The sequence below is a fragment of the Aquarana catesbeiana genome, linkage group LG05 (genome assembly GCF_042186555.1).
Source record: "Aquarana catesbeiana isolate 2022-GZ linkage group LG05, ASM4218655v1, whole genome shotgun sequence".
Lineage (NCBI taxonomy): Eukaryota > Metazoa > Chordata > Amphibia > Anura > Ranidae > Aquarana > Aquarana catesbeiana.
Window position 1 is genome coordinate 622,061,643 of NC_133328.1, and position 27,935 is coordinate 622,089,577.

Below are 27,935 nucleotides of genomic sequence, written 5' to 3' on the forward strand. Positions count from 1 at the left end.
GAAGCAAAGTTGCATTGTTTATGGCAGGGTAAACCTTCTGTTGCTGAGTACACAGCTGAAATCAGACGTTGGCTCACAAATACCACTTGGAACCCAGCAGTGCAAAAACGTCAGTACCGCCAAGGGCTTTCTGAACACAGGTATCTGAATTGATCAAAGACTTACAAAAAGGAGGAAGGAGAGACTGAAAGTGTTTGGAAGTAATGGTGGCATGCGTTTTTCTGCCAGTCAATTTGTTCAGAAGGATCCAAGAGCTTCTCCAGATTCTGACACAGCTGAACCTATGGTTGATGCAATTAAACTATCCATTTCTACCCACTTCTATTGTGGGGACTCTGGGCATTACACAGTTAACTGTCCTAACAAGGTTAGAAGAACAGTTGCGGCGACTGATGTGATCATGCCTGAACAAATAAACTCTATTACAAATAAACTCTATTACCCAGTCAATTTCCCCATCTATTCATGAAGAGAATAAAGTCAATTTTTTATCATTCCTATTAAACTAATTTCTGATGGTATTGAAATTCCTTGCTTTGCTATGCTTGACTCTGGGGCTGGGGGAACTTTACGGACATAGAATTTTCTCACAGTAATAATATCCAAACAAGAAATGTTTGCTCCTATCGATATGGAGACCATGAAACAGTCCTTTTGGTCCTGCAATTTGAGGCTAACCATCACAAGACCACCAGTTTTCAGCTGATTACATCACCCAAATTTCCTGTCATCCTGGGCATTCCTTGGTTTTCCACCCATAATCCCTCCATCAACTGGGAAGCACCTCAGGTGAACAACAATAATCTCCTGCGCTTGGGCGCTTAGTCTATGAATAAATGGTGTGACCAACCCTCTAAATCAAACAGTGCCTGCAGTCTTGCTGCCCTCCTCAGAACAATGGGTATTCTTAAAACTGAAAAAAAAGGGAGAGAAGGGCGCACCGATCTTGTGCATTACCAATAGTACATTTTTATTAAAAGCTATAACAGCAATAATCATACTCACATATGAGCATGTAAAATAGGCTTATCAATAGGTGAGACTGCATCTCTGAATGCCTGCAACCCAGACTTGATATTGGAGGGGTCAGATAGCATCACACATGGCTGATGCGTTTCAAGGGTGTACCCTCTTTCTCAGCCAAAGCGGTTCTTGGGTGAGTGTCATTGGGTGAGTGCAGGGAGGGGCAGAATTTCTCCAATGTACATGGAGCAAACAGCGAGATTGGATGAGTGCAGCGAGGGGCAGAATTTCCCCATATACCTGGAGCAACAGTGTCATTGGATGAGTGCAGCAAGGCACAGAGTTTCTCTATACATAGGCGGTGCAACAGTATCATTGGATGAGCACAGTGAGGGGCAGAATTTCTCCCATGTACAGGTACAACAGTATAATTGGATGAGTGCAGCAAGGGGCAGAATTTCTCCTATGTACATGGTGCAACAGCGTAATTAGATGAGTGCAGCGAGGGGCAGAATTTCCCCCATGTACATGGATCCACAGTGTCATAGGATGAGTGTAGCCAGGGGCAGAATTTCCCCCATGTACACGGATCCACAGTATCATTGGATGAGTGCTGCGAGGGGCAGAATTTCCCCCATGTACACGGAGCAACAGTAACATTGGATGAGTGCAGCAAGAGCCAAAATTTCCCACGTGTACATGGATCAAAAGCATCATTGGATGAGTGCAGTAAGGGGCAGAATTTTCCCTATATACACAGTGCAACAGTATCATTGAATGAGCACAGTGAGGGGCAGAATTTCTCCGATGTACAGGTGCAACAGTATAATTGGATGAGTGCAGCAAGGGGCAGAAGTTCTCCTATGTATATGGTGCAACAGCGTAATTAGATGAGTGCAGCGAGGGGCAGAATTTCCCCCATGTACACGGATCAACAGTGTCATAGGATGAGTGCAGCCAGGGGCACAATTTCTCCCATGTACATGGAGCAACTGTGTCATTGGATGAATGCAACGAGGGGCAGAATTTCCCCGATGTACACGGAGCAATAGTGTCATGGGATGAGTGCAGCGAGAGTCAAAATTTCCCCCTTGCACATAGAACAACATCATTGGATGAGTGCAGCAAGGGGCAGAATTTCCTTTATAGTCACATCGCTGGTGCATAACAGAAGTGCAGCAGTAAGTTGTGTGTGCCTTGTTGGGTGCTTGTGCACCAGCTCAGGCGTTTGCACGAAATCCAGTGCCAGGACTATGATCCCCGTCTGTCACCTAACTGTTCCAAGACATAGAGAGCTGCTGCTGCTGCCTGGCAAGCACCCAATCATTGATTACATGCTTTAAACATTCAACACCTTCTGCTACACAATCTCTTTTTTCAGCTCCTGCACACTACGCCCAGACTTAGAGCGCTCCGATACAGAGACGCCAGGAGGGGGGCTCATTCACGTGTGAGAAAATAGTCCCCAGTTCAATGCCTTCCTAGCTAACGGAGGCTGTGCAAGCTTTTCCCCAGCAGCTGCACATGTCAGGAGAGCCCAGGCAACAATAACCGGCATTTCAGCACCAAGGACAGCAGCCGCCGGCAAATGAACTTCAGCACCATAGACAATGAATGGGGCCGCCCGTGGTTTCAGCATCATGGACAGCGCCGATCAAAGGAAAACTGCATTCAGCACCATGGTCAGCGGCAGTCAATGTAAGGCTAAATTCAGCACCATGGTCGGCGACCTCAACATCGGCTCACCGCCTTCAGCACCATGGACAGCGGATGGCCCCTCCAGTCCCAGCACTGTGGACAGCAGCCGCTGGCGGATGGACACCTTCAGCACCAGGATCAGCAGCCGGCGGAGGGACACCGCCTAGACCCAGCAACACACGCTTGATTGACATCTTGTTTTATCCAATGGATAGGGGCGTGTCCCAGCACTTTAGCCAGCCCCCTAGGAGGAGCCGGGTAGGCTGGTGCAGCGCCGTTTATAGAGAGCGGACAGTAGCGGCTCAGTTCAGTCTCCGGCAGGCGGAGGGAGAGGAGTGATTAGCGGCTGTGGATTGTTTTGTTTGTCCCCCCCCCCCTCTCCTGGCTCTGTCTATGAAGCTCCGCTCCCCGAGATCTACCAGGCTTCAGGATCTCTATCGCTTGCTCTGCTGCTTCTGCTCCCCGGACTCTTCTTCATCCTCTTCTCCTCCTCCGTTTTGTGTGTTCTTCCCCGGCATGGAGAAGTATCTGCCCCAGCTGCTGGCGGAGAAGGACGCCCTGGACCCCTCCTTCACTCATGCGCTCAGGATGGTGACTGAAGGTGAGGGAGATACAACTTGTACCATCACCCTGCTGGGGCCCCTAACTCTCACTGAGCCCATGTACCATCATGGGGATCTCCTCCCCACCCCCGGACAGGGTATAGTAGGTTACCCTTATTGTATCAGATATGGTGGCCCACCTGCAACCTTACAGACCCCCTAGGGACCCAAGGAAAGGAGGTTAAGGCTGGGAGCACAGCATGGAGCAGTGCCTGTCTACCACATTGCAAGGATTAACTCTAAAGATCCTGAGTCTTAGGATCCTCATGGGAATTTAGTGTTACACAGAGGAGAGTCCTTGCAGAAACCTACACATTTTACAACTAGGGCCCCTAACATGCAAAGACTAGCAGCAAAGGTGAGATCGCTGGAAATGTCCATTGGGGACCTATGAAAAGGGTGTAGGGCTGGGGCACAGTAAATGCACTGCAATGACTAACTCTATAACTCATGACAATTTAGGCTAAGTGTTACAAAGAGGAGGGTCCTTGCAGAAGCCTACACATTTACACCTGGGGTCCCTGACATTCAAAGCATAGAAACATAGAGAAGATCACTGTAAATGAGCTAGGGCTTGGTGCACAGTATGAAGCAGTGCCTGCCTACCACATTGCAAGGATTAACTCTAAAGATCATGAGTCTTAGGATCCTCATGGGAATTTAGTGTTACAAAGAGGAGGGTCCTTGCAGAAGCCTACACATTTTACACCTGGGGCCCCCAACATGCAGAGACTAAAAGCAAAGATGAGATCTCCTGGGGACCCATGAACAGGGTGTAGGGCTGGGGCACAGCACATGCACTGCAATGATTAACTCTATAACTTATGACAATTTAGGCTAAGTGTTACAAAGAGGAGGGTCCTTGCAGAAACCTACACATTTACACTCGGGGTCCCTAACATGCAACAACTAGAAACAAAGGTAAGATGTCTCTTGGGAACTAGGGCACAGCACATTCACTGCAAGGATTAACTCTATAACTCATATAACATAACATGCAAAGTCTAGAGGCAAGGAGTAGATCATTGGAAATTAATCATGGGGACCCATGAACAAGGTCTAGGGCTGGGAGCACAGCATGGAGCAGTTCCTCCCTGTCACATTGCATGGAGGAACTTTAGTAATCCTAAAGATCATGGGTCCTAAGAGCCTCATGGGAATTCAGTATAAGTCTTACAAAGAGGAGGGTCCCTGCAGAAACCTAAACATTTACACCTGGGGTCCCTGACATGTAAAGACTAGAAGCAAAGGTGAGATTACTGTAAATGTCTCCTGGGGGACCTATGAACAGGGTGTAGGGGGGCGGGGGCTGCAGGAACTTAAACACTTACACATGGGGCCCCTGACATGCAAAGTCTAGAAGCAGTGAGTAGATCATTGGAAATGAATCCTGGGGACCTATGAACAGGGTGTAGGGTGGGAGCACAGCATGGAGAAGTTCCTTCCTGCCACCTTGGAAGGATTACCTCTACAGATCACGGGACCTAGGAGCCTCATGAGATTTTCCCTCTAGGATTTCTCACCCCCTTCCCCCCATCCCTGGACAGGCTATAGTAGGCAACCCCTATTGCATGAGTCATGGTCCTCCTTACAGGCAGTTAAGTCAGGGGATTAGCTCCTAGGGTCTCATCGGCCTTATGAATTTTTTCTTGAGGCCCCGTAAGTCTTACAAAGATCAGGGTCCCTGGAAAAATGTAAACTTTGTGAAAAGTCCAGAAGCAGGGAGATCATAAAAAATTACTCCTGGGGACCTAGGAACAGGGTTTGTGGTGAGAGAACAGCATGGAACTGTGCCTTTCTATCACATTGCAAGGATTAACACGTTGCACCTGTTACTTTTAAAGCTCATAGGTCCTAGCAGCCTCATGGGAATTTCACCTTGGGGCCCAAAGTCTAACAAAAATGAGGATCCTTGCAGAAACATAAAAAAATAATCTTGGGACCCCTAAGTCTTACAAAGATGAACATCCATACAGAAACTTAAAACTTTACTCATGGGGCCCCTAAAAAGCAAAGTCCAGAAGTACTTGCAAGGAGTAGATCACTGGAAATTATTCCTGGGGACCTAAGAACAGGGTTTAGGTATGATGAGAGCACAGCATGGAACCATGGCTACCTACCACATCTCTAGGATCAAATTTGTGGGGCTGTAACTTTTAAGAAATCATGGTTCCTAGAAGCCTTGTGGGAAGTTCATGGTTGGAGTGCCTGTTACTACAAAAACAAGGGTTCCTGTAGAACCATAGAAAGTTACATTCGGGGTCCCTAATGTGTAGTACTTGCAGAGAGTAGATCACTGGAAATGATTCTTGGGGATCTAAGAATATGAAGAATATGGTTTTGGTATGAAAGCTAAGCATGGAACAGTGGCTACCTACAAAATTCCAAGGATCAACTTCTTGAGCCTCCGTGAAACCCAAGAAGCATTATAAGAATTTACTCTTGGAACACCTAACTGTTACAAAGACAAGGTTCTGGCAGAATCCTAGAAAGTTACTCTTGGGCCCCTAACATGCAAAGTCCAAAAGCACTTGCAAGGAATCATGGGGTTACAGTCAAATGTTTTAGAGAAAAGAGACAGGTAGATTACTAAATGGCTCCTAGGGACCTAGGAGCAGGGTTTTAGGGCTATCAATATGAAACAGTGGCTGCCCTGAGTTTGTAACCTTTAGGAAATTAAGGATCATAGCAGCCTGTTGTGGGTGTACTATTTGAGCTCTTCCAAAAAAAAGGATCCTTAGAATTTTATGCTTGGGGCCCATAAAATACAAAGACAAGAACAACTTGTAGAGAGAACAAATCTTTTGGCACAAAAGGCAAGGTGACCAATATGCATTAAAACTGCAACTAGCACCTAACTTTTGTGAACCCTTTCTATTTTTTTCAGTGGAAGATCATATACTCTGACTGCCTTGAACATACTGGCTCTTGAATTCAGTTATAATTTGTCCACTACTGGTGTGCAAAGCAACAACTATCTTATGGACAATAAGCCAGCTGCAGTCATAGCAATTTACTCCTAAAGACCCCAAGTGCTACAGACTAGAGGCCCCTTGCAACCTTATAGAGGTTGACTAGTAGATCCCTTCATTGTTATGAAGGCCAGGGTCAATCTACAGTCACATGGTGATTTACTTATGAAACCCCTTAGGCTCCCAAAAACCAAGGGGCCCCTAGAGGTTCGGTCATGGGGTTCCTAAATCTTTTTAAGTCAATAGACTGCTTGCAGCATCATAAAAGTTGCATTTTGGTGAACCTAGCTTTGGCAGTGTCCAGGGGTTCTTGCAAACTGGTAGAGTATGGGTTTGAATGTCTATAATACATACAAATACTAAGTGCCTCTAGAGCTTAATGTGAATAGACTACTGAAGACAAGTCTGAGAGAGTAGTAACAGTTGCATAGACTCTGGGCCATATGCAGCCTCATGGAGCCCCAAACTCATGATTTACTTAAAAAAAAATATTAAATTGCTGGGACTGGAGACCATAACTAGCCTTAGTATTTTTTTTCCTGAAGCCACAAGCACATTGTTTAGTGATCAGCAATTATTTCAGGGTCTAAAAACTGTGTTTTGAGCGACAGGCTTGTGTTCCTGGGTTTACTTGCAGAGACTTTAAAGCAGCCATTCTCAATTAGGGTTTTGTGGAACCCCAAAAGTTCCTCCAGGGGTTGCTAGGGGTTCATTGAGCTGTGGCTGATTGAGCTCACATCTGATGGTGTCTGATAAGTTCAGGGTTGCTTTGGGGCAAATAGGTTAAGAGAGGATGCTTTAGAATGTAGAAATTAAATTTTTATTGCACATTTTATTGCACATTTATTGCACATTTTATTGCAAGAGCCCCAAACCATATGCTCCCTGAATTATGCTTATTGACTACCTTCTAGTACACCTCCCATTGTTCTGGAAAAAAAATCCCTGAAGTGTCATCTTCCAATGGATATATCCCTAAAGAGTGTAGCCTCCTTTGGCTCAGTGAGCTCCAGTTTTCGTTATACCCCCGTAGTCTATATTTATATACAATTAGCATGTTTTAAACATTCATATCCATGAGGTCCCTGAGGACATTATAATGTAATATCGCCTCCTGTAGTTATTCACTGTGGCCTGCACATTACTTATGTGGGTTGCACGTAACATTCTTTTGTTCTGGATTCCCCTCAATGAGTTTTTATGGCTATTGAAACTTTTTTATTGCATTAGAGAAGCATTGTGTTTACATAGTTGGAAAGATAACATAGGTGCAGATGAACCAACATGACAGACATATCATGTGTGCATTGCTGTAATGATTTTATACAATTTGTACATATTTATTACATGTATGCATATTAAGTTGTGTAGGATGACTTCACTAGGTACATTTTGTATTTATTTTTATATTTATTTATCAATTCATGTTTTATTACTTAAAGCTTAAATTTCCTGGGGCAAGCATAAAAACCATGTAGCTATCTTTTTCAGCATAGGCTGGCTACAACATTTATGTCTAGCTTTAATTTTAGTATTATTTTTTATTTTATTTAATGAGTGCAGATCATGTGACAATTGCCTGTTCTTCAAAATCACGAGCAGATAGAACCAGGGAGACTTTAAATATCATTACATCATGTTTGCCTGTGTCGTTTGCTGTCAGTGAAAGTCCTGTAGATGCCTGTAACTGATCTTACAGCCTTCAACGTTGTCCTCCTTGCCGTACGGGGAGTATATAATTTCACATCTGTGTGTGTTTCGAGGTGGAAGGCTAATCATTAAAATCAGGTTTCCTCTCTGTTTGGTGGTTTTAATAGGCAGACGGTGGGAGTTAGCGCCAATGAATTCCCCATATGTGTTTTGAGTGCTGTTTTAATGATTGGATTGCAATTAAGACCTCATTGCTGTTTGCAGGCTGTAGCGTTCCTATATGTTAATTGTCTGCGTGTATGTGCAGAATCCTTGTCTCACAGCAAAAAAATGCAGGCGTCTGGCGTGTGTGTGCGTGTTACATATTTCTGGACAATGCATTCTTATGAAATACCTATTAGGTGCTTTTCTGCAACTGGAATGACCTCTTGTGGACTGTTCGTTATTTCCTTCAAATCTAATATGACTGCATCTCTGTAGCTGCTTTCAATCCACGGAATGCATCATTGTTCAGAAAGCCATCATTGCTTGTCTGCTCCCTTCTGCGTTCCTCTGCCCAGTACCAACGCAATTAGAAAATCACCAGCATTCAATATTTAAGTCTTATTTAGGCCTGTCTAGACTCCAAACTCCACGAACATGTGCAGTTTACACTTGTAAATATGGTGTTGAGCAGTTTTCGCACAGACATTATCACTCTGTCATTTTGCAAGCTCGGTCTTGTCACGATTGCGTGATTATGGAGATTCACACAAACTGGCAGACCTCCATAGTGAGCTCTAATGGCTTCCTAGGATCGCGCACTTTGTAATTAGTTAAGCTACAGTCTCATTTGTATTATGAATTGGAAATATATTCATAGTATTGGTTTTGATCTTGATCTTAAGGTTGAAGGATATACCCCACAGTTTTTATTTTTCTTCAACCAATTAATGATCATGCTTTGGATGGGGGTAGGGGACATCAGTAACCAGAACAAACAATGAGAAGATGTAGAGATGGTGTCTGCACAATGGTTTAATTGATCTGCGTGCTGCTTTGCATTCGATTACACTTGCAGCTGCATTTTTCTGCCTTATGGAAAGTACTGTGTGAGGGGAATACTAGAGGAAGAGTGGAAGCATTACCATTAATAAATACTCATTTGTTTTGAATAGATATTCTAAAAAATAAAAGATAGATAAATATACTAATGGAAAGCTTTTAGTATTGAACATTTTATGTAAGGTTTGCTCGAAGGACCACATTGATTGTCATAAGGGCTTACTCCTGGGCACCTTATAGAAATAGAGAGTACTTTCTATAACAACAACAAAGGGCTATTTTAGCGTAGATTTATTTAGCTTCTCTTAGTATTTAGGTGCATTAGTGTGTGATGGGACTCTAAAAACTGGTATGCCCTTCATCTGAGACACCTTAAGTTTAAGCTTTCCAAAAATAGGTTGTTAATAATCTTGGGTAATAGTAATCAATATAATTGAACTGTGTTGAAGTGTTCCTTGAGCAATGAGGCACCTTCATTGTCATAATGGTGTACTCTTGGGGCCCTTGCAGCAATATTTAAAGCTGAGCTCACCCCACAAAGCAAGACCTAAATGCTCTTTTTTTTTTTCCAGGGTATCATTAAAAAAATCAGTTTTAATTATTTTATCCCTCACCTTCTGGCAGCTGGCACTCTCCTCTTAGCTCTGACACTCTGGGACATGGGAAGGCCCTCAATGAACTCTTTAAGGATTCATATACGCTAGCGGTGCCTTCTTCGTGGATCGTTCTTCAGAGGATCTTTGATAGGTGGTGAGGAGATGTTATGTTGCCTGCTCACTGCCTGTTTTATTCCTAATAACCTACACTGTACTGCAACCACATGCATTGTGGGGCGGTTGCGGCATGGCCCTATTCAAGTGAATGGGTCCTGTTTATCGGGTGGTACCTCCCTTTGAGTGCAACAGGGAGGATAATCTTTGCACCTGCAACCATGTGCATTGCACTCTGTGTTGGGGGGGTTATAGTGCAGCCCCATTCACGTGAATGGGTTGCATTTGACAGGGGTGGGGGAGCCCACCGTGCACGGCAGGGAGGATAGTTTTTGCATGGGGACATCCCCGTCCCCTGCCTTTGAATCTTAATGAAGTGTGGTAGGGGTGGTAATAATGCAGCTCAACTGCATGTTCCACTGTTCCTCCTCCTCTTCCCCCTGCACATTGTTTTTTGGTGAAGGAGCAGGTACCTGGTTTGACAGTTTTCCTTCCCTCACCCTCCCTCTCGCAGTTTTCTGGGACACGTCAGAGGTCTCAGAAGCCTGCAGGACCATTCAAAATGTGTAGCGCGGCTCGTGCATGCACAATGGGTGGCCGATTGTGAAGTCAAAAGCTGTCACAGTTGGATGCCACAGTTAAGATGCTGGTGCCAGGGATCGAAAAATGGTGGAAAAATGTGGCTCGAGTGAGCACAGTGCTGGATCTTGGGACAGGTGAGTGGCTGTTTATTAAAAGTCAGCTGCTACAGTTTTTGTAGCTGATGACTTTTAATATTCAGAAATATGACTGGAGCTCATTTTAAATTCCTTATAATTGACTGCTAGTCCTGCATTGTATGTGATAATGTCACAGTGCCTGGCACTGATGGAGCGTCAAAGAGAAGTAGCTTCAGGGAACTAGTAACACGAAGAGGGGGAAGCCTGTGGGAGTGTGGAATAAGGAAAGTAAAACTATAGTTAAAGGGGAGCTCCAGGCTCCTTCAGAAAAAATTAAAAGTTAGCAGCTACAAATACTGTTGCTGTTGACTTTTAATATTAGGACACTCACCTGTCCACTAATCCAGCAATGCCTTCAACCGAGCCAATTTTTCAATTGGCTCTCGGGTGTTGCTGCCACCATCTCAGCTAAGGGAAACCGGCAGTGAAGCCATGCCAAACTTCTGACTGAGGGCTGAGTTTGCCACTGTGATCTCAGTCGGAAGTGGGAGCGGGTACCTGTTAAAACCAGGTACTCCCCGAAAGGTGGCAGCGTAGGGTAGGTGGAGGTAAACAAGTGGAGCTTCCCCTTTTGGGTGGAGCTCCACAATAACGGAATCATAGATACAAATTAGCATTCAAACCTTGTAGTGCAGAAGTCTTTATCACCCATACAGTACTATGGTCACCTTAGACAGGAACCAATTAACCTACCAGCATGTCTATGGACTGTGGGAGACAATTGGTGTACCTGGAGGAAACCCACACAAACACAGGGAGAACATGAAAACTTCATGCAGATATCATCCTTGCCAGGTTTTTTGGAACCACAACGCTGCAAGGCAGAATTGCTTGCCACTATGACACTGTGCTTTCAGCTTTAAGGAGCACTTACCATTACAAGGACAAGCAGCTGCTTTCAGCATATAATTATTGAGCTTTTCTTAGCTTTTAAATACATTAGACCAACGGCACCAAGTACATTAGACCAATGCCGATATGCCATTGGTCTGAGACACCTAAAGCTGAAAGCTTTCCAAAAATACAATGTTATTATTCTGGGGTGATAGTAATTAATTGAATGTCCATTACCTGCATCCAATCTGTTTCTCAATGGGATTGACATCGTATTTGATCTTATTTGCCTATAAAACTTAAAATTTCACAAAAAAAAAATTGTGTGAAAAAAAAATATGGTATGTTGGATTAGTGTAGTCACTTAGTAGCAGGAAATATTCTCTTTGAAGTTGGTGCTCACCCTGATTGTAGTTTAGCTCCCGAACAGTCTATGTAGCAGTTCAGCTTCCAAGCAGTCTATATCCCTGGTGCCCATTCTGCAGCCTTCGCACCACATGTGGCCTTTTGGCACTTTCTGTTTGGCCCTCAGGGCCCCTGCAAACACTAAGCTTTGTTTTTCCTATTGCCCTGTTATAGCAGTGATTTCTAGAAGTCTCATGTAGTATGTCTCAAGTCTGGAACGGTCTCCTGAAACATGCCCTCAGACCCTAACATCTCCTATAGCATGTTGTATCATATCCACAGTCTCTGACCATCTCCTATATTATTTCTACAGTCTCTGACCATCTCTTGTGTCCTATTCACAGTTCCTGACCATCTGTCAGTTCTGCAGGCTCTGACCATCTCCTGTATTATGTCTGCAGTCTCTGACCATCTCTTACATCATATCCAAAATTCCTGACCATCTCTTGTATCAAGTCCACATTGTCTGACCATCTCTTGTATCATATTCAAAGTCTCTGACCATCTTTTGTGTTATGCCTGCAGTCTTAGTACAAGAGATGGTCAAAGACTGTGGACATTGACCATATCTTGTACTATTTCCACAGTCTTTCACCATCTCTTGTATCAGTTCTGCATTCTCTGACCATCTCCTGTATAATGTCTCCAGTCTCTGACCATCTCTTACATCATATCCACAATTCCTGACCATCTCTTATATCAAGTCCACATTGTCTGACCATCTCTTGTATCATATTCAAAGTCTCTGACCATCTTTTGTGTTATGCCTGCAGTCTTAGTACAAGAGATGGTCAAAGACTGTGGACATTGACCATATCTTGTACTATTTCCACAGTCTTTCACCATCTCTTGTATCAGTTCTGCAGTCTCTGACCATCTCCTGTATAATGTCTCCAGTCTCTGACCATCTCTTACATCATATCCACAATTCCTGACCATCTCTTATATCAAGTCCACAATGTCTGACCATCTCTTGTATCATATTCAAAGTCTCTGACCATCTTTTGTATTATGCTTGCAGTCTTTGACCATCTCTTGTACTATGCCCACAGTCTTTGACCATCTCTTGTACCATGTCCACAGTCTTTGACCATCTCTGGTATTATGTTCACAGTCTCTGACCATCTCTTGTATTATGACTGCAGTCTCTGACCATCTCCTATATCATGTCCACAATCTCTGATCATGCTTTGTATTATGTCCACTGTCTCTGACCACCTCTTGTATCATGGCCAATAGCCTTTATACCCTGTTGTATGTATGCTGTCTCTGACACTGAATATTTACATGTGACCCTTTGGTGCTGTCAGGGGCTGAACTTACTCCCCCCCATGAAGAAAGTTGACCGTCACCACTCAGATATATGTAACAGATATAGCTTTCATAGAATAAACAATGGTAGTTGTAACGACAGAGCAAGCTTGGCATGCCTGATTCTATTCCATTACCATCGTTCCCCTCTATGGAATAATAATAGCACAGGCAGATCCTTTAAAGGGCGAGAAGCCTTCCCTCCTCGAGATATTAATTTTCCCATCTGCGATCATTTTTTAGGTTACATTTCAGCAGTGACCATCGACTGTGTGTCAGCACTTTGTATTGACAGACCCATTATTAATTCAGCATCGTATTGCTGTTTTCATCTCTCCGGTAGTGCCTTATGGATTCCATAACGGCACGGTCATTATTCCAAATAAATGTTTAAATCTGGCACCCCGGTCGGCTTGTAGAAGCTTTAAAGATATCACAGATGGAGCTGTTATAACTATGCAAATGGCTTGCCGTGTGCCATTCCAAAGGAGGGTTCCTGTATACTGTCGGCTTGGCCGCATCCTGAGCTGTTATCTTGGCAAGTCACAACCTCTATAAGTGATGCTTAGTTCCGGCTTCCAAATGTGCCATGTTGTATTTTTCTTTCTGTCTGCCCTGCGTCTCCCCTGACGTCCTCATCAAGACCAGTTTATCACAAGTTGGAAAGGCTAAATTGGAATTTGTTGCATAATTCACACAGCCCCGCTTGCTCCCTTGCATGGGGAATTGGAGGTTTGCAGGCTTCTGATAATATTCTATAATGCTGCCTGCTGTGCAAAACACATTAGAAGAGGAAAAAAAAAACACAAAGATGCAAAAAGGAAGTGTTTTTTAGCGAGTCATTAGCTCGGAAAGATTTTTTTTGTTTTTTGTGCGGATAATTGTTTTCTTTTTTTTTTTTAAAGGAACCTACCGTCTTTGTTAATTTTTTTTTTCTATTTAGATTGTTAGATGCATATGTATGTAACAGTAAAGCTGAGCTCTAGGCAGGCAGCTAAATAAAGAGATTAAATACATATATGGGTGCTATTTTAGTTGGGAAAGGATTTGTATTCCTGTCCATCTAGCCCTAAAATTTAAACATCTCAGTAAAAAAACACACAAAAATGTATTTTAAGGTACACAAATGCAATATATTACCCAATTTAATGGTAAAAATATAAAAAAAAAATATTTTAGGCATGACGATTACACAAAAACCCCAAACATGATATATTTTCTGAAAGCAGACACCCTAGAGAATAAAATAGTGGACGTTCCAATTTGTTACAGGATAATAGCGTGGTGGTTTAAAAAAGTTTCAGAAAAAAAATACACAAGATGCTAGGTTCACACCTTATCATTTTTGTGGCCTTTGCACAGGCATGGCAGCCCATTCTAATGAATGGGCTCATGTGCCTGCATTTCTGCAAAAAAAAGGTGCAAAAATACAGCCGCAGGGAAATCACATGGTCTTTTTTGACCATGCGATTTCCCTGCGGTTCCTGCACCCGCAAATACGCTGCAGGCTGAGATGTGTGGTGGTGAGCTGCGGGTGGTTGCGGGTGGGGTGTGATTCCTGCAATCGCAGCCACGCACATAGGTGTGAACCTAGCGTCAGGGTACATAAATGCAATATATTACCCAATTTTTGGTAAGAATATAAGAAGTATAAAATAAAAATATTAAAAAAAAATATATATATATATATATATATATATATATATATATATAAAATCATTTTAGGCATGAATATTACACAAAACCCCCAAACATGATATATTTTCTGAAAGAAGACATCCTAGGGAAAGAAATAATGGAAGTTCCAAATTGTCACAGAATAGTAGCGTGACGGTTTAGGAAACACAACATTGCAGTACAAAATACAGTAAAGTTAATTTTAAGGTACACAAATGCAATATATTGCCCAATTTTTGGTAAAAATTTAAAAAAGTCATTCTAGGCCTGAAGATTGCACAAAACCCCCAAACTTTACATATTTTCTAAAAGCAGAGACCCTAGAGAATAAAATAGTGGACATTCCAATTTGTTACAGGATAGTAGCATGACGGTTTGGGGAATGTAACATTTCAGTAAAAAATACACTAAAGATAATTTTAGGGTACACAGATGGAATATATTACCCACTTTTTGTAAAATATAAAAAAAAAAAAAATAATAATATCAATTTTAGGCCTGAAGATTACGTAAAACCCCCAAACATAATAAACCAATCAACCGATCAATTTCATCTGACAGTCAGCTTGTCAGATTTAAACACACTCTTGTGTGTAAAACCCTCACCAGCACCGACGTAAGGCATATGGTGGTGTCAGTAAAAGTGTTAAAGTGACACTAAATGATATCCTCATGCCGCGTACACACGATCGGACTTTCCGACAACAAATGTTGGATGTGAGCTTGTTGTCAGAAAGTCCGACCGTGTGTATGCTCCATCGACCATTTGCTGTTGGACTTTCCACCAACAAATGTTTGAGAGCAGGTTCTCAAATTTTCCAACAAAACTTGTTGTCGGAAAGTCCGATCGCACAAAAGTTCACGCATGCTCTGAATCAAGCAGAAGAGCCGCACTGGCTATTGAACTTCCTTTTTCTCGGCTTGTCATACGTGTTGTACGTCACCGCGTTCTTGACGTTCGGAATTTCCGACAAGATTTGTGTGACCGCGTGTATGCAAGTTTGAGCCAACATCCTTTGGAAAAAAAATCCATGGTTTCGTTGTCGGAAAGTCCGATCGTGTGTACGGGGCATAATTCTTCAAAAATAATTCAAGCACATCCACTACTTAATGGCCCTGTCATCTTTTTTTCAAAGAATTGTTTCTTATTGCATTTTTCTGCCTCCTTGTAACATCCTCAGTGAGTTCCCCAAACTCTTCTTTTTTTTTCCCCCTCACTTTCCTTTGTTTGGAACAAGCAATTCATATTAGTTGCGGTCATGTATATTGTTCTATGCACACTACATATCCCATAGTCCATAGTCAATCTCGGAGGTGAGCAGGAGAGGGTCACTATGTTCCTATATACAGTGGAACCAGTGGAAAATGAATGTAGCCACCCTCTAACAAGAAGTCAGATCACAGCAGCAGGAGGAGGAGGGTGAGAGCAATGGAAGGGACTATTATGAGTTAAATTGGTTGTGAAGGCACAACCACTGCTGTCAATCACAGCCAGTGAGCCAATCAAGAGACAGAGGGGGCGGGGCCGAGCCACAGCTCTGTGTGTGAATGGCAAGCAGAGCAAGCTGCTTCTGTGTTTTGAACCCGACAGGAAGGAGGAGCCGGCATGCGCAGGCATGGGACCTGAGAAGAGGAGGATCGGGGCTGCTCTGTGCAAAACAATTACACAGACCAGGTATGTATAACATGAAATATCAAAGTTAAATTTAGTAAAACATCTAAACTAAGATCCATGGTAGATAGCAGTCTGCTTGGGTTATAAAATCCTACATGTACTGTGACTGTTTACCTCCCTAGACCACCTCCCAAGCTGTGCACAGCTTCTGGGTATTGAGACAGATTACCTGAGACTGCTAGAGGTTACAGCTATTAGGTACAGATTTACAAGTCAACACTCCCTACTGCCCATTCAAATAATAAAATTTGAGCTTTCTCTCATCAAGATTGATTATAAAAAAAATCTGAGGAAAAAAAACATAAAAAGAGAAAGTGGATGGATATGCAGTGAAAAGAAAAAGAGTGAAACAAATCAAGCAAACCATTTACTACCTAAAGCCATTGTAAAGAACTTTTTTTTCCATCACTGGTTTGAGTTAGCACCATCAGTGAGGCCTGAGGGCTGTGCAGTAAGTGCCAAAGGGCATGTGACCCCTAGGCCACTGGTTGGGCATCTGGGCTTTACGACGGTGAAGGGCCAGCACCTGCCTTTGGCTATACTGTGCCCTGCATTCTCAACCCGGGTTTCTTGGAACCTTAGGGATGCTCCAGAGGTTGTTGGAGGTTCCTTGAGCTGCAGCTCATTTGATGATGCTTGAAAAGTTTCAGGGCCAACACTATTTGCCTTAGCCAGCCAGATGACATCAATAAATTGTCTGACCACTACTGTAAGGAACATTCTTCCCACTGGCTGCCAATGTAAGGGACAATTTTCCCACTGACCACCAATGTAAGGGGCATTCTTTCCACTGACTATGAATTATATAGGAAAAAAGTGTGATTGGACTGTTTCCAGAAACAGATAAATGTCTCCAAATCCCTATAAATAAATAAATAAATAAATAAATAAATAAATAAAATAAAAATAGGAGGGAGACAGTGCTTCCTCTAAGAGAATGGGATCTTTGATGGAGACATCAAGTCTGTTCCCAAGGTAAACACGTAGATAGTGAGATTTTGTTTAAGAAAGTATTACATTTATTATCGCATAATTCATCTGTATTCAGATACAATGATGATTATGTGTTTTTTTTTATGCCATTATGCGATAATACATTTAATACTTTCTTAAACAAAATCTCACTATCTGCATGTTTACCTTGGTAACAGACATTGATGAATATCAAAGATCCCCTTTTCTTAGAAGAAGCACTGTCTCCCTCCTTCCACTGACTATGAATGTAGGGAGCAGTCTTCCCACTGAGCACCAATATGAGAGGCATTTCTCCTAATGGCTGCCAATGGCTACTGATATAAGCAAAATTCTTCCCACTGCCCATCAAGGTAAGGAGTATTCTTCTCAATAGCCACCAGAGTAAGAGACATTTTTCTCAATGCCCACCATTGTAAGAGGTATTCTTCTCACTGGTCACCAGTGTAAGAGGCATTCTTCCCACTGGTCACCAGGTTAAGGGGCATTCTTCCCACTGGTCACCAGTGTAAGGGGCATTCTTCCCACTGGTCACCAGTGTAAGGGGCATTCTTCCCACTGGTCACCAGTGTAAGGGGCATTCTTCCCACTGGTCACCAGTGTAAGGGGCATTCTTTCTACTGGCCACCAATGTAAGGGGCATTCTTCCCACTGGTCACCAGTGTAAGGGGCATTCTTCCTACTGGTCACCAATGTAAGAGGAATTCTTCCCACTGACTGCTAATGTAATAAATAATCTTTCCACAGGCCACCAATGTAAGTGGCATTCTTTCTACTGATGACCAAGGGCCATTGTTTCCACTGGCCACAAATATTAGGAGCATTCTTCCCACTGGCCACCGATGTAAGGCAAATTCTCCCGACTGGACAACAATACAAGGGTCATTTTTTTCCAATGGTCACCAATAAATTGGTTTTCTCAAGGGTTCTTTTGAGACCTGAAAATTATTTCAAGGTTACCTCTGGGGTAAAACAGTTAAGAAAGGCTGGCCCTTCCCTTATTGCACCAGCACTTGTGGGCAATACCACTGTCAGATTTGCTTACTTCAGCTATTGCTAAGAGCATGATGGCAGTTTTGCTGTGAAGGTTAGCACAGTTTAACATTTTTTTTACAATGCTTTACCTTTCCCCAGTGTACCAATGATTGTGTTATGGATTTATAGTTTAAACAAGACTTGGTATCCACACATGGCTACAAAGCAGCTTTGGTGCATGATAAGCATGTTCTGTTACCATCCATTTACATGTACAAGGGGATGCAGATTGTTCAATACAATTTTAGATTTAAAGTGATATTAGACCCTCAGTTTTTTAAGCACTTTCTGCAACTGATTTAATCACTTACTAAGTATGCAGCTTCTTTAGCTTGTATTCTTTACCTATGTTCCTGTTTGAGATGGTTCCCAATTTTCCTGTTTTAGGTTGGCTACTTTCTCTTGCAGCATCCTATGGAGCCACTCTCGTATGCAGGGACTAGCGTTGTGTCTCCATACGCTGCACACATCAATAGAAACACACAGCACCATAACCTAGAATGGAAAAACAAGGAGGAGGAGGAGCAGGTGTCAAGGTCACTTTCCCAGATTTACTGTTTCAGGGTGGTTCCTTTCTCTTGCAGCATCCTATGGAGTCACCCCTGCATGCAGACACTGTGTGCATCAATAAAAACACATAGCCTCATAGCCTAGGATGGCAAAACAATCACCTACTCCCCCCCCCTTCTTTCTCCAAGCAACAAAATGAATGGACACTGCACTGTTATTATTATACAGGATTTATATATTGGCAACAGTTTGCTCAGTGCTTTACAAAATGAATGCAGACAGTACAGTTACAATACAATTGAATACAGGAGAAATCAGAGGGCCCTGCTTGTTAGAGCTTACAATCTAGGAGGGAGTTTCAAGTGATACAACAGGTAATAACTGTGGGGTATCATCTGACTGAGAAAATAAAAGTACAGTTGTTAGGTTGGGGCAGAATAGACTTATCTGAAGAGCAGAGTTTTCATTTTAGGGATCATCTAAAAGCAAACACAGTAGGAGATACATTGGGGTAGGGAGTTCCATAGTATAGGAGAGGCTTGGATAAAGTCCTGGAGGCATGGGTGTGTGGACAGGGTGTGCCAGGTGTGCATGGGCACACCCTAATCACCCTGTATGGTGCTGATTCCCCTTTCTTCCTGGAGTCCCCTGTCTCCCCCTTGCAGTACTGCGAGCTTCCCTCCTCTCCTCTCCCACTGGCTGCAGCGGGGGATGTTTCAGGATGGATGAATGAATGAACACAGTGAGTGTTCTGTACCAATCACTCCTGTGTTCATTCTTAACTGAAGCATAGTAAAATATGTTTACTATGCTTCAGTTTGTGAATGAACAGGAAGCCGCTCTTTAAAGAGCACTTCCCATTTGTTCACTGTCCAGTGCAGCCGAGGCTGCAAAGAAAGGGACTTGAAGTGCTATCCTCAATCCCTTTCTCTCTGTTTAGACCCTTGATATTTCATCAAAGCCCCCCCAACGGTCCTCCTAAAGAAATTGTAACAAAAAATACTAAAAAATAATATTGTAAAAATAAAAAATTAAATTGTAAAAAATAATGAAAAAATACTAAAAATGTAATCTACTGACACCGTCCACTGCCGTACTGACAACAATCTCTGCTCTACTGACAGCTTCCGCTGCTCTGCTGATATACATGCATTTGTCTTTGTGCTCTGGGATGCACATCCTAATGCAATAGGCTGTGCACATCATTGCCTGGAGGCGAGCATGGGAGGAGGTGACAAGGGAACTACATAGCAGGAGGTCTTGGGAGGAACAAAGAGAACAATTTGGTTGGTATTTCGAGACTATCTTTGTGATGTAGCTGGGGGGAGAATTGTGGATGGCTTTGTAAGTTGTTGTTAGTATTTTTAATTGAATTTGTTGGGTGAGAGGTAGCCAGTGGAGGGATTGTCAGAGAGGGGTAACAGACACTGAACTAGTGGCGGTCGCTCTTTAGGGGCGCAGGGGTGCCACCCCCCAATCCACGTGCCTGGCCCCTAATCTACATGTAGAATTAATACTTCATATTCCCATTGCACACGTTCCTGGATAAGCTCTCAAAGTTAATACTGGATACTGGTTCAAGTCATAAACTAGATATTTGCCAGCACACCATGGATCAACAAAAGTGGCGTCCAAAGTGATTATTTATTGCATGATCACAACACATGGAGAGTGCAACGTTTCGGAGTCACGCAGGACCCCTTCTTGGCTTCAAAAGAGGGTGGGCTCGGGGTGCAGAGCACTGCTCCCCGAGCCCACCCTGTTGTGTGACATTAGCGAATTAATAATGTCTTCCTGTTTCTCCTCCCGGCCAATCAGGAAGCGGGTCCTGAGACCCCATTGACCCATTGGCACATGGAGGAGACAGAGGAGGGAAGCCACCGCTGCAGCCGTGACCTGCACGGGGTAAGTGCAGGGATGACAGGGGGCCTGGCGGGCCATGGGGGTGAGCGAGCAAGACATTGATGGGGGGGTGTGGGTATCATGTGCGGTGGCGGGTTCGAGCGACGGGGGGGTGTTTGTGGTCAGCTCTGTCAGCCGCAAACTGATGGAGCACCAACCACCACTGCATTGGTCGGTTGGTGAGGGGGATGAGTCTGGCAGCAACATTCATCATGGACTGAAGGGAGGATAGTAATCTCGTGAGGAGGGTGTTTCAGTAGTCGAGGTGAGAGATGACCAGGAAGTAAATTAGGAGCTTTGTAGTGGCATTGGTTAGAAAGGGGTGTATTTTGGAGATGTTGCATTGGTTGAGGAGCCAAGATTTGGACAGTGATTGGACGCGGGGCAGAAAGGAGAGTTCAGAGTCCAGGATTACACCTGTTAACTCTTTCCTCTAAAGTTCAGGGGAGCAGCGCTGAGAGTGCAGGAACCAGCAGCACTCAAACCTTTAAACCGCAAGTGCTGGGCTAAAATTATTAAAGCAGTGTTCCACCCGCAATTTTTTTTTTTTAAAGTCAGCAGCTACAAACACTGTAGCTGCCGACTTTTAATAAGTCTACTTACCTGTCCAGGGAACCTGTGATGCAGGGTTGCATGCTCTTCTGGGGTTTTCTGCCTTCCTCTGGATCAACTGTGGGTATAGAATTGGGTATATTGGATTGTACAATATTTTTTATTTTATCTATTTATTTTTTTATGGTTGAACTGGATGGACTTGTGTCTTTTTTCAACCTGACTAACTATGTAACTATGTTGCCAAACTCCCGCAGCATTTTTTACTGACAAAACATGGAAAATTTACTGGCGGAGCACATTTTTTAACTGGCAACCTGAGAAATTATGGAACTCCTATTGAAAACTAACACAATGAATATTTGAACAGTATAAACATGATATGGAAACACTGAAAATACCTATAACAAAGTAATTTGCTTGATTTACACTTAAAAAGTCAACACCGCATGAAATTATCAGCCCCTGATATTTACTGGCAGTTGTTAAAAAAATCACTGACTGTCAGTAAATTTACTGGTGGTTGGCAACCCTGCCGGAATGTCGGTCCCCCGAGGATGTTCTGTCCATTGGATCGGGTGCAGGCGCCGCCATTCTAATTAAGAGAAACAGGCAGTGGAGCCTTGCGGCTTACGGCCTTGCGGCTTCACTGCCCGTTCCCTACTGCGCATGCGCGAGTCGCGCAGCACCCTGTGAATGGCCGGCTGTCTTCAGGGACACACACATGTCCCAGAAGACATCGGGGGGGGGGGCTTGCCGAAGAAGAGGATATGACGTCCTGCGCCACAGACCAGATGGTTCGGAAGTACAGGCTGTACTTCATAAAAAGGTAAGTTAGAAGAAAAAAAATGTTTTAACTAGCCAAAAACGAGCGGTGGAGAGGTGGTCTTTCATTTAAGACCACCTCTCAAAAGTGGGTGGAACTCCGCTTTAACAAACAATATACTGAGGAATGTTTGTTTTATTGTGTTCCATGATTAAAGCTAAACAGTGCTGAGGGTTTAATACTACATTAAAAGTCTCTTACAGTATTCCAATTAAAAATCAGTATCTGTATTCAGTATGTAAATATTTTGTATTCTGATATTTTAGTTCCAGTCCCCCGGTCTTGATTTTTTAGCAGAATTTGTAGCAAATGCAATAACAAATACAGCGAGAACATGCAATGCTGACCCTTAGCAGTCAGTCTTCTACACTCTGCTGCACAGCCCAAATCCTCCGTCCCCGGAGATTTCATGTGGATGAAGATAAACCATGCTGCTGGGCTGGCGTTAAATAATACAGCCTATCTATAAGCAATCTCAGACAAGCAGTATGTTTTAAGCGGATTCCAGCCACATCTCTATGCTTTGGCAAATAATGTTCAAGTACATCTTTTCCCTTTTCCTCTGTCATTTTTTTTTCCATTTCTTTTAAACTTTGTATTCTTTTGTGTTATTTCCTTAGCTTTTTTTATGTTTTTCTTTGCTTTCTGTTTTGCTTTTTTTTAGTTTTTTTTTTTTACTCTTTTTATGTGTTTGTGTCCCTGTCCAGACCCCCGCCGTTCTCTTCCTTTTTTCTCTCTCTCTTGCTATTCTCCCCCCTCCCCCACACTCTCTGAAAAAAGACCTTGACGAATCTGATCCTTTTTGAAGAATCACATTTTTATTTTATCCTTCTGAATGTGTGCTTGCAGATTCATCCTTTCCATTGAGAATCATGCAGTTCAGGCTTGTATAGACGTGCTATGAAATGTTAGATACTGTAGAGGTCCATTAATGCGCCCATTGTGTTAAGACGCGTGCGGTGTTATTGACGTGTTTTGCATGTGTTTTTAAAGCGTTTTCAATCGTGTATAATAACGCTTTCCAGATGCCTCCTCTCTGTTGGTTTTCTATTGCATGGGGTCTTGTGCTATCTTCTTGGCTAGTAACGCATTCTAAATGCACCTGTAACCTGCTGTAAGTGCCAACGAGGCATTTGTGAGGCATTTGCGGAGGGTTTGCACCTTGTTTAAATTGGCATGAATTAATGCATTTGGGGAACAGTAAACCCAGCCAAAAGCTACATGTAGGATACACTTTGGCACGATGCAACACGAAGCTGCGCAACATGAAGCGACACAAACGTGACCACGTAAACAACGTGGTCATCCACAATGCACGTATACACTTTGCTCTCAGAAAAGCGATCCATGTTTAGGTCTTGCTTCATTTGACAGTCGGTGAGCAGGTGTTGTATCACTCGCTTACTGCCTGTTTCAACCCACTAAGTCTAAATGTTGCCGTTGCCATGTGCATCATGTGTGGTTGCAGGACAGTTGCAGCATGACCCCAATTACATGAAATGGGTTGCAGCAGGGGCTATAACTACAGCTCCAGGGCCAATATTAAGCATCATGGCTGCAGCATGTGTACACCTCCACCTTCCCAACTAAAAATGCTAATTTTGGTGCGTGTGAATCAACCCTCTAGAACAGGGGTCTCAAACTGGTGGCCCTCCAGCTGTTGCGAAAATACAAATCCCATCAGGCCTCTGCCTGAAGGAGTCATGCTTGTAACTGTTAACCCTGCAATGCCTCATGGGACTTGTAGTTTTGCAACAGCTGGAGGGTCGCCAGTTTGAGACCCCTGCTCTAGAATGTACCGTACCCAAAATTGAATAATAGAAACCAATAAGTAGTATGAGACTTTAAATGTACATTCTTGGGTGTAATAAACACAGACAACAAAGATTTGTACAAATATGACAATTTTACTGGATATCACAGAGCTCAAAAGGCTAGCTTTAAAAACATATTTATGAACTGAGCAGCTGTATAGATATCTATCTTGACCTTGGGATCCGGTTGATTAGCCAATGCGTTTCATGGGAAAACCCGCTTCATCAGGGCCCCAGATCCTCTACAAAAGTACTGCAATCATGCACATAATACACTAAAGTAAAATGTAGCAATTTTTTATTACAAATTCTTAAAAACAAACATATAAAATAAAATAGAATAAAATAAAATAAGATAAAAACACAGTGGATGGTGCAACGAAGTAATTGAGGTGGTTTCCCTAGATTCAAGGTTGTAGCCAAAGTTAAAAGTGGCAGATATCAATACTAAGGCATATAGGGAAGCACAACTTCCAGAAATATTCCCTATATGCTTCAGTATTGTGCTTTCCTATATACCTTAGTATTGGTATCTGCCTCTTGGAACTTTGGCTACAACATTGTATCTAGGGAAACCACCCCCATTACTGGGTTGCACCATTCACTGTGTTTTTATTTTATATATGTTTTTAAAATTTGTAATTAAAAAATTGTTATATTTTTACATTAGTGTATTGTGTGCATGGGGTACCAATAAAATCCATTTTGTTACAAGGCCCCCCCACACACACACACCCCTACCCAAGGGGTGAGTCAGGGAGGACTTGTGTCATAATAATTTACCATGAGCATATCACTAATATGCTTACTAACTTTTCTCTTCTACTTATAATTGCGCACAGTCAAGAAGATAGACTAGGGCTTTGGTAGAGACTGAGGAAACATTACCTCCAACTGACTCTCTTCTCATGTCCCTCCACCCCATGCTTCTCCTACCTCACTTCTTCCCCTCCGACTTACCTCTCTTCCTCCACATATTTTCCAACATCCTGGATTAGTTACAAGGCATATGTACTAACATCCAACAATGACCAACTACTCCCTCTGAAACACTCCTTCAGTATGACATTAACCAGCCACCCCAACCCATCCCCCACGCAACCATATTAGAAATGAATCAACCCCACAGACCCCCCTCCATAAGTCTTGTTACTACATAAGACAAAAAGCTGCTCCTAATGCCGTGTACACACGAGCGGAATGTCCGACGAATGCTTTTCATCGTATATTCTGAACGTGTGTGTGCCTCATCTGACTTTTTTTTTCGAAAATTCTCATGAAACTCATGTTATAAATCTTTCCGACGGAACCAATTCCTATCGGGAAAACCGCTTGTCTGTATGCTATTCCGACAGACCAAAAACGACGCATGCTCTGAAGCAAGTACAAGACGGAAGCTATTGGCTACTGGCTATTGAACTTCCTTTTTCTAGTCCCGTCGTACGTGTTGTATGTCTCCGCATTCTTTACAGTCAGACTTTGGTCGGACTTTGGTTTGCCCGTGTGTAGGCAAGACCGCTTGAATGGAATTCTGTCGGAGTTCCGTCGGAGAAACCTTCGGAGTTTATTCCGACGGCAAAACCGGTCGTGTGTACAGGGCATAACTGTTCATAACACTACCCCTCATAAACCCCATTACAGATGAGCTTTCATTTGGTTTAACTGGTTATACAAACCCTCTTGGATGATAGGCATAAGCATTGTTTTTTGCTTTCTGTTCTTGTTGTTTTATGCCTATACATAAGTTATACTACATACATTTATAACATATGATATTTTGTTCTCACAGAACTACCTATCTGTTAGATGACGACATTGTAATCTGGATTATCTTTTTCAATAAAACCTTTTTTTGGGAAAAAAAAATCCACTTTACTTTTCTAATAAGTATTGTGTCAATAGGATGTGGCACTCCCCCCCCTCCCCTCGTTTTTGGTATATATAGTGGCATTGAACCCTGTACTTTCAAGCTTGCATATTGACTTTGAAAACCTTTATCTTGAAAAATGCCAGAAAACAAGATTCAGCTTACCTAGACTTCAATGGGGTCCGGGGCTATGTTGCTGGGTTTGACAAACCAGATTTGTCAAAATTTGCCTGGTTCACACATCCATAGTTGGAAGGATGGAATTGATTAGCTGCCACAGTGGTCACTTGATCAGATAACGCCTCAGTACCAATGGTAAGTAGGCACAGCTCTGTCTTTTGACAGCTCTTTCTTTGTGCTAGAAGTGTGCAGTGAACATGCTCTCAACTAAGAAACATTGGCCGCCCAGTGATGCATATGCACAGCATGTGAACACTAAAGCCTACCCTTGTGCTGCTGCATATATTGTATGTGGCATGTTTGAAAGGCTGCCACCAGCTGGGTCTGGGCAGTACACCTGTGCCCGCCACCCACACCTAAATGCTAGAGCCTCATGCGCCAGTCACAAAATGCCCGGTGTGTATTGGGCTTCAGGGGTAGGGTTTAGGTCACCGTAATGAGTGGTCGTGGTTTTGTTTGTTATTTTATTGCTGAAAATCCCACACTGAATTGTACTGCACTAGGTCTTCACTACCAAAAACTAGCATACTGCAAATACATAATAATTCACTTCTCTATTATATATTGTGGTAAGAAAACTTGTGGTATAACGGTACATCTAGGAAAAATAACTAACTTCTGAACAATCCACCCTCCCCCCCCAATCTATCTGATGTTATAACCTCTATAATAAGTATTTCCCAATCCTAGCATGAGATGATATTTGCAAATTGAAAATGCAGGCAATCGGCCGGGTGGATGAATTACACTCCAGACGTTTTGAAATGTCAAATCATAAAATATTTTGGCACATGCTGCATGATTTGTAATCCTGTTTATTGATTTAAAAGCATTATCTTTCTTTATTTCCATCCATATTCTACAACATGCTAATTCTGAACAGTTGGGAGATGTTATTTATAATGTTTTATAGTCTCTTTATTGAGTTATACTGCATATGATCACGCTAGTGTTCTTTGATGCATGATGACGTTTTTGCATCCTGGGTGAAATTTGCCCGCCCATGTCCATTAAGCCGCACCCCTTTAACAGTGCTATTAGTCTTTTTAAATGCTGTATAAGGGCTCAAATACACTAGCAGTTGAGGGGCAGTAAAACCCAGTGGCTTAGACTTGTTTTTTTGTTTTGTTTTTTGCCTCCCCAAACATGCTCCCTCTTTAGCTGCAGAGGCAGTGGATGGGGGTGTACATATTTTGCAGCTGCAATGCTTTCCTTTGTGGTCAATGCAGGAATTATATACCCTGTCACTTTCAGCAGGTGTAACGCTCCCCCAAGCATGGACCATTCGGGTGAATGGGTCCACTCCGCTATGCTAGCACTTCACAGCCAGAACACTAGTGCTGGGTTTAGGGGTTAAACAGGTGATATGGAGGTCATACAATGCCTCCTTACCACCTGTCTAATGCACTCTAATAATCTGAATGCGGACCACTCTTCGGAGGTCAAAGCTAGTATAAACACCTTTGACACAGAGGGGTTGATTTACTAAAGGCAAATAGAGTGTGCAGTTTACCTCTGCATGTGCCGTTGCTCCAGAGGTTAGTAAATGAAGTAAAGCTTCACTTTGCAAAGAATACCCAATCATGTACAAGAAAAAAAAAAACAGCATTTTTGCTTGCACATGATTGGATGATGGAAGTCAGCAGAGCTTCTGCTTATTTACCAAGCTCTGAAGCAACTGCACTTTGCAAAGTGCACAGTCTTTTTGCCTTTAGTAAATTAATCCCTGGAAAGTAACATAGAGACACACAGAGGGGGTTATTTACGAAAGGCAAATCCACTTTGCACTACAAGTGCAAACTACAAGTGCAAAGTGCACTTGAAATTGCACTGAAAGTGCATTTGGAAGTATAGTCGCTGTAGATCTGAGGGGTAGATCTGAAATGAGGGGAAGCTCTGCTGATTTTATTATCCAATCATGTGCAAGCTAAAATGCTGTTTTTTTTTATCTTTCTTGCATGTCCCCCTCGGATCTACAGCAACTGCACTTCCACTTGTAGTGCAAAGTGGATTTGCC

General features: G+C 42.9%; 1 protein-coding gene across 7 annotated transcripts in view; it reads left to right on the forward strand.

The window, feature by feature from the left end:
• Positions 1 to 2,950: 2,950 nt before the first annotated feature.
• KHDRBS3 (KH RNA binding domain containing, signal transduction associated 3) overlaps positions 2,951 to 27,935 on the forward strand; it is a 210,197-nt gene continuing 185,212 nt past the window's right edge. For 4 of the 7 annotated variants that reach the window (XM_073632282.1, XM_073632281.1, XM_073632284.1 and 1 more), the window contains exon 1: positions 2,951 to 3,262. In XM_073632282.1, coding sequence (XP_073488383.1) covers positions 3,055 to 3,262 — 208 coding nt within the window. In that variant the 5' untranslated portion in view covers positions 2,951 to 3,054. The remainder of the gene's footprint in view (positions 3,263 to 27,935) is intronic. The other 3 variants (XM_073632286.1, XM_073632285.1, XM_073632288.1) reach the window with 2 other exon arrangements.